Below are 11,129 nucleotides of genomic sequence, written 5' to 3'. Positions count from 1 at the left end.
CTGACCCCCCCGTTACCGCCCTGACCCCCAGAGAGAAGCAACCTGGCCGGCGTGCGGCACGTGCTGCTGGTGCTCTCGGGCAAGGGCGGCGTGGGCAAGAGCACCGTGGCCACCGAGCTGGCCCTGGCCCTGCGGCTCGCGGGCAAGCGGGTGAGTGAGGGCCGGGCGTGCGGAGCCCTCCGTGGTGGAGGCTGCTGCCGTGAGCACCGGGGTCTGCGTGGGCGCTGGGTGCCTGTTTGCTCCTGCATGTCCAGCCCCAGGGTGCATGYGCGCTTCACTTCCCCACTAACCAGGAGGCTGAACTGGCCCTCCGAGGAGTTACACGCGCTGTTGGCAGAAGGGGTCTCCAGGCACCCTCTGGGTGCTGTGAGCTGCGCAGTGGCCGGCGCTGCGGTGCTGAGCGCTGCGTGTTGCCTGCAGGTGGGGATCCTGGACGTGGACCTGTGCGGGCCCAGCATTCCCCGCATGCTCCGGGTGCAGGACAGCGCCGTGCACCAGTGCAACAGCGGCTGGGTGCCCGTCTTCGCCCACCAGGACAAGAGCATCTCGCTCATGTCCATCGGCTTCCTGCTGGAAAAGCCCGATGATGCTGTGGTGTGGAGAGGACCCAAGAAAAACGGTACGGATTTATCAACGGTAACAACGTTCCCACGCTGGGCACCTTCTGCAAAGCTTCCTGGAGCTAACGCCTGCTCTGCCCGGGACCCCGTCCGTCATCGTGTCCCTTGGCAGCCTGTGCTCCGAGGCAGCTGCCGTGTGGAAGCCCCTCTCCTGGGACAGGCCGGTGGCTCAGAGGCAGCCGATGTAGGTGGCCTGGGGGAGCCTTTGTCACTGCTGGGACCTTGTCCACAGTGAAGGTGTCTCCCATGTGCCAAGTCCGTGTGGCGCTGCCTGGCTGCGCTGGGGCTGTCCCCCCGGCACACATCAGTGTCCTGCCGTCACAGCGAGGTCCCCACATGTAGCCAGGGGCTGTGGAATCCCACTGGCCTTGGAGAGGGCTCCAGAGGACATGGGGGGAGGAGGATGGGACCTGCACTGCGTGGTTGTCCCCTGAGCGGGTTTGGGTGGTCCAAGCTGAGCTGCATGTGCTTTGCTGAAGGGCAGCCCTGCTCTCTCCCCGCTGTCCCCCAAGGTGCCTCCTGGCCACGTGGCTCCCAGGACACTTGCTAAAWCCTGAGGTTTCTTTTTTCTACCCCTTTCATTTCTGCAGCTTTGATAAAACAGTTTGTCTCTGATGTGGCCTGGGGGGACCTGGACTTCCTCATTGTGGACACTCCTCCGGGCACCTCGGATGAGCACATCTCCACGGTGGAGGCTCTGCGGCCGCACAAGCCCCTGGCAGCAATCCTGGTCACGACGCCTCAGGTAGGGCRATTCATACCTGGCAATATGCACCCGAGGGCAGGTGTTTTCACAGGTGCCTCTTTGCTTTACACCTCTGCCTCCTGAGGTAGCCACAGGGTGTCCCTTAGGCCATCCCAGGCGTTTGTCAGTCAGTTGTGAGTCAAGCCTGCTCTCGAATCCATTTTACTGGTATTTGCCTCCTTTTAGACGAGCACAGCCAGGGACTGCCCAAGTGTGAGACCTGCTGGAGAACTGAGTACATATGTCACAGGTCTTGATGCAGCTGCAGTTTAACACCCTCAGCCCGTGCAGCACTGTRCCCTGTGCTCTGCTCTCGTGGTGTTTGTCAAGGACTCGTAACACAACCTGTGGCACAGGGCAGGACATCTGCTRAACCCCGTTCTCCATGGATGCTGGAAGCTGCCTCTGTGTGTGTTTGTTCCTGCTGCCGAGCTGCAGGCTGGCTGGGGAGGCGGGTGCCCCTAACTCTTGCTGCCCTCCCCTCCAGGCAGTGTCTGTGGCGGACGTGAGGCGAGAACTGACCTTCTGTAAGAAGACGGGTTTGCGAGTTCTTGGCATCGTGGAGAACATGAGTGGTTTCGTCTGCCCGCATTGCTCGGTGAGGTTCCTGCTGCTGCTGGGCTTCTGGGGGCTCTTGCTCGTGGTGCTGCTGCTGCGTGATCAGACCYCTCTGGCTGGGAATCCCTGTAAGGGGCTCTGTGCCTGTTTGCTGAGTGTCCTGGCCGCAGCGCGGGAGGTTCGGAAGGACCTGTGGGCCCTGCTTCCCTGCAGGGAGCTGCGGTGGGCAGGGATGAGGAGGGTTGCCCTGGGACTGGAAGGTGGAAGGGTTATCCTGCTCACACCCAAGCAGTGCCTGCCTTGCTGCTCACTGGTGGTTATGACTAACTGTTATTCCTCTTCCTCCTTCAGGAGTGCACAAACATCTTTTCCAAAGGGGGAGGTGAGGAACTGGCAAAGCATGCCGGAGTCCCTTTCCTCGGTGAGTGGCTGCTTGAGCAGAGCCCTCCTTGTTTAGAGGCGGTCTCTGTACAGTGTGGTGGTTGTGTGGGAGTGCTGGAATGGAGAGACACTATAGACACAATGCAGCGGGTAGAGAGGCTGGGCCCTGGGAGCCCTTGGGGCCTAGGCAGAGGCAACATGTGGCTGTTGCTGCTTCTCTCTGCATCCAAAATGCTCACAGGGGCTTCTGGCCCATCTGGAGCAGAGGCAGTGATACCTGGCAGGGTGCTGYGGTGACAGAGTAATCAGGCCCATAGCCCCATGACCATCCTGAAACATCATGGAGCCTCCCCAAGAAATCTAGTGTGGGGATTGAACCCTGCCCTCTGGACAGGGATGGAATTGGGGTGGGAGGGCATCTGTCACAAAGTCCTGTCTAAGCACAAAGTTGTGTGGCTTTGCCCTGGAGCCAGAGAGAAGCCCTACAGGTGAAATGCAACTGCCAAGGGTTTCAAAGAGGATATGTTCCCTCTTTCCTACTGCTGTCCCAGGGGATGAGTCAGTYGGGTATTTCTTCATTGCTGACAGGCAGTCACTCTCGCCTTCCCTCCCCTCTCCCACAGGCTCTGTGCCCCTGGATCCACAGCTCAGCCAGAGCTTGGAGGATGGCAGAGACTTCATCCAAGAGTTTCCCAAGAGCTCTGCCTTCCCGGCCCTGGCCCACATTGCCCAGCAGATCTTGGATGGGACCCCGCGAAGCTCCTGACAGGGCTGTTGAGTCGGACTCTTGCTGGCTGAGTTCCTTCCGAGCAGCCCCTAGGATACTTAGAGCAGGGAGGGAGGGAGCATCTCACTGGTGCCACCTCTGGAGAATGGAAAAGGGAAGTGCYGCTCCACCTTGCCCTGGGTTCGAGGAGACTCTGGTGGGTGCATCTGCTCATCTGCAGCCTCCTTCTTGCCTTCTGAACAGGCAGGTTCTGCCTGCCTGGTGCTGTTGTTCTAGGCCCTCCCACGCTGTGCACCCCTCTGCGAGCTGCTCCCTTGCACAGGTACTTGTGGAGCTCCACGTTGTTGTCCCATTTACTGCAGTGTTCTTGGCAGTGAATGTAACTAGCAGCTACAGTGGCTCCTACCGCTGGCTGACGTGCTTGTTCCCTCACAAAACCCAAAAGATGCAGCTAGTGCCYGTGTGTCACCTCCACACGTGGCTGCCTCCTCTCCTCTTGCTTTTGCTGCTTGACACATTATGTGGTACTTGTGGTGGGTTTGTGCCAGATGCTCTGATCTGTGTCTACGTCCAAGCACCTCACTCTCAACTCCAACATCATGGGTACAGATTATGCCTCTGAGGGCCTGGCATGCGCTTTGTATACAAAAAAAAGTCTTTGAGTGGTCTATCCATTTGATATCTGCATCCTGCCTGTCTGAAAAATGCCATTTCTTGGTCTTCTGGGGCTTGTCATGACTCAGGAATATYTTTAAAGGTTCTAGACAGTAAACACTTTTCTTAAAATCACTGCAKTGTTCATGTTTTTCCATTGCTTTAGTGCTCTGTAGCTGTGACTGTTGGTGTTAAGAGCAGCTCATTTATCTCTGAGCATTTTCTGCTTTTCCTTCTTCCCCCCRTCCCTTGCTAGCTGGGGTGCAGCCAAAGCTTTCCACCTTCCATGCCAGCTTTTATGATCCAGCCATGGCCCTTCATTGCAGTATCCTCTGTGGCACCTGATGCACAGGGGGCTCCTTCAGCCCCCCAGGCAGTTTCCTTGCTCATGGAAGTTTTCCATGCTCGTGGGTCTGAGCATGCGACTTCCTTCAGCCTCCTTCCCCTGGGAGCTGCTGTTAAAACTTGAGTTTCTCTTCAGTGGTCCAGGACTAGCAAGGAACTTAATGGAAATGGTGTCTGCCCCTTACGGGCTCTCTGCTTGTCCTTGGCCTCGTCCTCTCCATGCTCTGCTCAATGCTGAGGACTCATCCTTGCTTTGCTGACTGACTGGGTGGGGGCAGAAGTCTCAGATTTTCACTACCAGCTCAATTATATTTGAGAACAGCTACAAAGCAATCAAAGCATCTGTCCATCCTGCGCTCTGTATGCATGGCTAAAACTTGCGTCTGCCCAGGTTTCCTCACCCGCTACTTTCTTTCCTGGAAATTTTGTCTGACCTTTGGTCACTTATCTCTCGTGGGAAGTCAGGCAGTAGGGTTGGAGTCTGACCGAGCTGTTAATTTGTGCAGGATTTCTGAGTACCTGTTGCTGTCTCCAGGAGCAAACCCGAGCCCTGGGCCTGCACTAGGTCCCTCCTGCCCTCACTGCTGCTCAGCGTGCTGTTACGTGCTGTGTTGGCTGTGTGTTTCTCCATAAGAAAGCCTGCCTGGTGGTTTGGGTTCCTAGAATGATTCTCTTAAACCAGTGCCAGATGCAACCTGGAGGGCGACCCCAGGACATTGGCCTGAGCTGGAAGCTGCCCTTTGCATGAGTAGAGGTGAGTTGGACATGAGGGTGGCTGGCAGCAATGGCAGCTGTTGTTGCAATGCAGGATGAGCCACGCGGTGCAAATCCTGCCCTGCAATTGCTCCTGTGAGGAGAGGCTACAACCAGAGTCCAGGTGTATGAACTGGCATCACTGGGATTGCTGGGCAGTGGGTGCCGACCCTTACTGCCCACGTGTGCTCTAAACAACACTGCGCCCTCTGAGACCCATCAAAGCCTTTCCTTCACAGCTGGGCATCTTACAGAGAAGCTGCTGCAAATTCCTCCTGTTCTTCACGTGAGAAGGTCCAGCCCTTCTCACCGAAGGGTGAGAAACCCTTCTCACACCGAAGGGCGTCGCGGGGACTTGTTAGGGTGTCACAAAGGCCTGGGGAGCCGGAGCTGCTCTATAGGGCGAGACACGTGGGTCCCTGTAGCCCTGCGGGCGTCCCCCGGCTGCAGCGGGGAGCAGCCGGGTGCCGTGAGCCCCGTAGCTCCCCACAGCCTCGCTCTTCGGCTCTGCACGGAGGGGCTCTGATAAGACATCCCAGCGGGGAGCGGCACAGCCCTTCGGAAAAACAGGCTTACAAGGTGGGTTGCGATAGCTCCAAAGGTTTATTTGCCTGCTGCGATTTATCAGGTAAGTGACATGCACGGCTTTCTGTAACCTGCCTACATCTSCTATTGCAAGGAATGATTAAAGAAAGTCCCTGAACCTAGAGGAGAGCTCATGGCTTTCTAGGATTCCCTTTAAACCTGCAAAAGAGCCCCCTGGGCAGAGGCGAACCTGAGCCCTTGGCATGGTCTTCTCTAAGCCTTGGGCTCCTGGCTGCTGTGTGATGGGGTGTCAGGCTCTCGGGCTCCTGACTTTGTGCCCGGGTCCTGCTTGTGGAGGAGGCTGCAGTTTGCCAGCAACGCACAAGAGTGGCGCGTGGCTGGGTGCCCTGGGGGAGCCCACAGCTCCTGCCCTCYGTGCGGTGAGGGTGTTGGGAAAGGCCCAGAGGAAGCTGCACAGCGCTTGGCACCCGCTCGCTTGGTTCCCGGCAGGCAGTTGCTTCGTTTCCTTGTAATTCTGATAAGTGGGGTGCTGGGGCCGAGCTCCCTGTCTGTCCTCAGGATGGTTCTGCTGAGCCTCAGAGATTCCCTGACTATGGCGAGGGCTCTGCTCCAAGGGTAGGTGCCTTTACCTCACCCCGAGCGGCTGCCAGAAGCAGCTCGGAGATGCTCAAGGCTTCCTGCCCAGGGTGGGCAGGCTGGGGGCTGCCGTGGAAATAACCCAGATAGTTSAGTTGGAAGCCAGCAAAGCCCCTTTGGGCAGCTGGTGCCCATCTGCCCGTCCCTGCCATCCCCTTCAAGCAGACRTAGCCCGAGGAGCGCGGCCTCCCCGGCTCACTGCGTGCCAGCCCCTGCCCTGCTGCTGTTCAAAATTGCCCGTACGCGGCTCTCAGTTCAGCATGGAGAGGGCTAAAGCCAGCGGGGAAACCAGGATGACCACGTCAACCCGGAGAGCCCGGCCCGGCCGGGGAGCTGCTGGCCCGGGGGCTGAGAAGGGGCAGGTGGCAGCTCGGGCCACGCGCCCAGGCCGCTGTCAGCAGTGAGCAAAGTCGTCCTCGCTGGTGTCACGCAGATCCAGGCCCGTCACGTTCGGCGGGTGCAGGCAGGTGAGGTTGTTGTAGGTGTACACGGGCACGTGGGAATCGTCGCCCTCCACCACGGACTGCACGAACCGTGGGACCACGACCGGGTGCTGCAGAGAGAAGTCCCGCAGGCCCTTCAGGGAGCAGTTACAGTGCCAGTTGTTCCCCTCCAGCCACAGCTGCTCCAGCGTGAATGAGGAGCACAGGAAGCTGACGGAGAAGGTTTCCAGGGAGTTGTTCCTGAGGCTGAGGTACCGCAGGTTTGACAGCGGGGAGATAACTGTGTTGTCCAGTGTCTCCAGCTGGTTGTTTGAGAGATCGAGCCAGAAGAGTCTCTGGAGTGGGCTGAAAGTGTCCTGTGAGATCTCCAGGAGATGGTTGGAGGAGAGAAAGAGGTACTCCAGGTTGCTTAGTCCCACAAAGAGATTGGGTGAGAGGTGGCTCAGCCTGTTGTGCTTCAGATCGAGCTCCAGGAGTTCATGCAGGTCGCTGAAGCTTTGGTCTTCAATGACCGAGATGGCGTTGTGCTGTAAGAAGAGCCTCCGCAGGCTGGAGAGGCTGGAGAATGTGTTCGTTCTGATCCTGCCGAGGCAGCTGTGCTCCAAGTGAAGGCTGTGCAACTTGGTGACMCCCTTGAAGACATGGTCAGGGAGCACCTTGATGCAGTTGGCAGACAAGTGCATCACTGCCGTGTTGTGCAGCCCCTGGAACGCCCCAACCCTGATATCCTGTATCTGGTTGTTGTTCAGGGTGAGGACCTCCAGCTGCCCCAACCCATCRAAGGTCCTTTCTGCCAGGCCTCTGATCCTGTTGTGTCCCAGCTGCAGCTCCTCCAGGAACTGGAGGTCTTTGAAAGTCCTGGGTCTCAGGCTGGTGAGGGAATTGGTGGATAAGCGTAGGACATGCAGGCTCATGAGACCCAAAAAAGTGTCCTCAAAGAGTGAGACAAGCCGGTTATGTGAGAGATCAAGCCACCGGAGCGACTTCATGCCCATGAAGGCGCGGGGTGCAATGGCGCTGATCTGGTTGTGGTTCAAGTACAACTTCTGCAGCTTCTGCAGCTTGACAAAGATGTTGATCTTGATTCCCTTGAGAGAGTTCCCGCTCAGATCCAACTCCTTCAGCTCAGTAAGGCTGCAGAAGAGCTGGTGCTGCAGGTACAGGAGCTTGTTTCCAGCSAGGATCAACTCCCTCAAGTTGGGTAAATCATGGAAAATCCTGTCAGGCAAGACCACGAGTGAATTCCAGCCCAAGTTCAGATACCACAGGTTGGAGAGCCCAGCAAACAGCCCTTCCTCCAGCTTGATGAAGAGGTTGTTGTTGAGGCTCAGGGACACGAGGTTTTGCGTGTGAAGGAACGTGTGGGGTGCCAAGTGCTTGAGCCGGTTGCGCTCCAGGTGGAGGTGGTAGAGGCTGCGCAGCCCGTGGAAGGCGTGCTGCTCCACGGCGCCTAGCTGGCTGCTCTGCAGGTTGAGGAAGTCCAGGCTGGAGAGGTTCCTGAAGGCTGCGGCCGGCAGCACGGTGAAGTTGTTGCTGTCCAGCCAGAGGGCTTTGGCGTTGGTCGGGACGTCCTCGGGCAGGTGCGTGAGGTTGCGCGCGCTGCAGAAGACGTTGAGCTCCTCGCTGTAGTCGTCGAAGCTGCAGGCGCACGAGCCGGGGCATCGCAGCGGCTCCGCGTCCGCCTGCTCCTTCTGGGCTTCTCCCTCCGGCGGCTGCGACGCGGTGGCCAAGAGCAGGGCCAAGGGGAGCAGGAGAGCGACGGCTGCTGCAGGAGCAAGGGAATAGGAAGCATTAGCTGGTCAATGCAGCACAAGGAGGCAATAGCGAGGGACTGCGTTTCCTACGTGGTGGCTGCTGTAGRAGATGATCCTGGGCTAGGAGAGCCCTCCTGACCTTATTGCGTCCTAGCAAAGCYGCCTGCCCGGCCTGGCTGGAGTGATCTCTGCTCCCTGGCCGACTGTGTGGCCGTGGAGCTGCCTGGTCTGCGCCATGACCAGGAGGTTCCTGGTGTGGGTCCAGCCTCCTGCTCCGCACCGGTCCCGCGTGCCGGCGTCGCCTGCTCTGCTCCGTCCTGCGGCTTCCCAGCCTGGCGCCTCAGCTGCCTCTGCTGATGGAGGCCTGGGCTGGTGGAGGCGAGCGAAGAGGGGAGGCTGGGGCCGTGCGAGCCGGTGTGGGCTGCGTCTCCCGTGGCCGCCCGGCTCCCGGCCCTGCCCTCCTCCTTGAGGAAGCGATTCCTGGGGCAGGGAAAAGCCACAGCAGGGACCGTGGGGCGAAGCAGGACAGCGGCAGGGACAGCTCAGTGTGGCCATGAGGAACAGCGGGAGTCAGAAGAACCTTCCTCTCCCTCTTGCTCGCCCTTGACTTCTCCATTGCTGCCTCGCTGCTGACTTCTCCATTCCCCTCCCTTTGCTCCCAGGGCCCAGGCCGCTCCGTGGTGCCCGTGGGATCGGGAAGCAGGGCCGCGCTCCGGGCAGCTCTGCTTTATTTTCCCCGCAGCGGTTTCTCCCAGGCACCTTGGGCCCAGTTACGGCAGATGCGGCCGCAGCCACCRCGGCGGGGCCGGGGCCGCAGCGCAGCCGCTCCGTGGCCATCCCCTCCTGCGGCCGTGGTGCGAGCGCCGCGCGGCGCCCTTGGCTGTCGAGGCAYGCGGGAATGGGCGGAATGGCACCCTTGGTTTCCCGGCAGCCGCCCTCGCTGTGGAACCAGTTTCCCCAGGGTCCCAACCGGCGCTTTGGGAGCACCCGCTGCCGAGGTGGCTCTGGATCCCATGCGCTTTGGGTGCTCCCATCCACGSTGTGCGCGCTAAGCGGTACCACGCGCCTCTGGGCCTCTATCTGCCCTTTGGAAAGCCCGTGACCAGTGCTAGCAGGATTGCACCGGGCTCCAGTGCAGCTTGGACCTCCTTTACTGACCCTTTAGTGCGCGGAGCCTCTGTAGCCCCTGCACTGGGGGGTCCCTGCACTGGGGGTCCCTGCACCAGCCGGGCAGTCCGTCCAGGTTCCTCTCGCTTCTGTCTTCGTGCTGGCAGCCAATGCCCCTTTCCCTCCTTTCTCCTCAAATGGACAGGACCTTTCCTGCAGTGGAGGCCACCACCTCTGTGCAAAGACCCTTCCCGGAGCCACCTTTGGTGCAGGCCCACGCTCCACACTTGGGGCCACACGACGACTGCCAGGGAGACATTGGGACCCTCAAGGAATTTTGCAGCGAAGGTGGGCAGGAAAAAAAGTCGTATGGAGGAGGAAGAGGTTAAGGGCAGCTGGACTGCAAAGTCCAGGGAGAGTGTCACCTTCTCCCGCGGTGCAGGGTGGGTGGCCGGGCACCCCGGCAGCGCGGGACGCTCCTTACCTTGCCGGGGGCTCATGGTGGCCGCCGGGCGGGACGGCAGCGCTCCGAGTCCGCCGGCTGCCTCTGCGGCTCCCCCACCGCGCGAGCAGGGATGGAGCAACCACCTTGACGCCCGTCCAGCCGCGCGGGCCCGGGTTAACCCCGCCGCTGCTGGGCCCCGGCGCCGCTCGGGAACGGGGAGCTCCGGGCACGGCCGCTCGGCTGGAGAAACGCCGGGCTGCAAACAGGAGACTGAAACATCTCCCCTCTCTCCCAGCCCCGAGCAACAATTACTTTTTGCTCGCGGRTGGGGTGAAATGGGACACGGACGTGCAGGGCCTGGGGAGCTTGCTGCGTGCTGAGAGYTCATGCTGGAGAGGAGACGGCGTTTGGATCCGCAGGGACGTTCTGGCCCTGGGAGGAAGGTCAAGTGCTGCAGGTTGGGGGTCTGGGCTGGCCTGACTGGGGGCTGTTCCGGAGCTGGAGTCAGGCTGGAATCAGCACATGGAGCTGGACAGGAAAGTGAGGAGCTGGGAGGCTGCTGGGCCTTCCTGGCTGGAAGAGGAGGGATTTGCTCTGTGGTTCCCCACAGACCCCCTGCTTCGATTAGTTGCAACCCCATGAAATGAGTGAGCAACTCTGCGGTGTCTYGTGGTGAGATGGGCACCTCTGCTGGGGCTGCCCCAGTGTGAGCGTGAGAGGCTGGATCCCATCCAGACCTGGAAATGTCCTCCAGGATCTGCAGCATCCAGGGTACATGGGGAGCTCGAGGGGGCCCGGGGTGCTCTTATGGGGAGATGAAGGCAAAATGCCTAAGGTTTTGTATTGATAAAAGGAAGAGATGAGCTGAAAAATGGGAGATGTTCTTGTCTGGCATTGAAAACCTCAGAAATGTAGGAAAGAGAAGAGTCACTGGTGTGTAAAGCTGGGTAGGAATAAAGTGAGCCTAGGGTTGCCCTGGCCCATTAATGGCAACAGGAGGTGATGGTGCCCAGCAGCTCTGGGACAGCTGGAGGAGGGCTGTGAAACTACTGCTCACCCCAGGCAGATAACTGAGAGTTTTCCACAGTTACTCACCCTGCTAGTGAGTGGAGCTCTGTGTGGAGCTCGACTCTCAGGGAGAAGCTGCATCCATGCGGATTTTGCCTAACGCTCTGCCAGGTTTGGTGGGCAGGCCCTGGGAAGGAGCARGGCTTGGTGGGCTGTGCATTTTGGGAAGGGCTTCTCCTCGTGCAGACCTAGAGGCCTCCGTGTTACCTGCTAACCAGTGATGTCCCTCGTACCTGCCATGGCTGGGAAGGGCCCTGGGGCTCTCTGCTCCATGGGCACCAGGGTTTGGCCCTGGGGAAGGAGCTGGGCAGGCTGGGGGTGATGRATGATGCTCAGGAACCAACTTG

The 11,129-nt window shown here is 59.6% G+C and overlaps 2 protein-coding genes across 2 annotated transcripts; one reads left to right on the top strand and one right to left on the bottom strand.

Moving 5' to 3' along the window:
• Positions 1-27: 27 nt before the first annotated feature.
• Positions 28-3,364, top strand: NUBP2 (nucleotide binding protein 2; the record flags this gene model as incomplete). Its single annotated transcript, XM_026048975.1, has 6 exons — positions 28-150; positions 421-619; positions 1,211-1,365; positions 1,853-1,963; positions 2,275-2,344; positions 2,928-3,364. Coding segments are annotated over 6 exons (801 nt in total), but the record flags the coding sequence as incomplete, so codon positions are not given.
• Positions 3,365-6,354: 2,990 nt separating this feature from the next.
• On the bottom strand, positions 6,355-9,797 carry IGFALS (insulin like growth factor binding protein acid labile subunit). Its single transcript, XM_026048987.1, has 2 exons — positions 9,754-9,797; positions 6,355-8,173 (listed from the first exon to the last, which is right to left on the bottom strand). Exons 1-2 carry the CDS (start codon positions 9,767-9,769, stop codon positions 6,360-6,362), a joined length of 1,830 nt encoding a protein of 609 aa, XP_025904772.1. The 5' UTR covers positions 9,770-9,797; the 3' UTR covers positions 6,355-6,359.
• Positions 9,798-11,129: the final 1,332 nt, after the last annotated feature.

Source organism: Nothoprocta perdicaria, unplaced genomic scaffold, assembly GCF_003342845.1.
Source record: "Nothoprocta perdicaria isolate Ctin4 unplaced genomic scaffold, notPer1 scaffold_59, whole genome shotgun sequence".
Lineage (NCBI taxonomy): Eukaryota > Metazoa > Chordata > Aves > Tinamiformes > Tinamidae > Nothoprocta > Nothoprocta perdicaria.
Note: the sequence above shows the minus strand (reverse complement) of the source record. Positions and strands in the feature narration are given on the sequence as shown.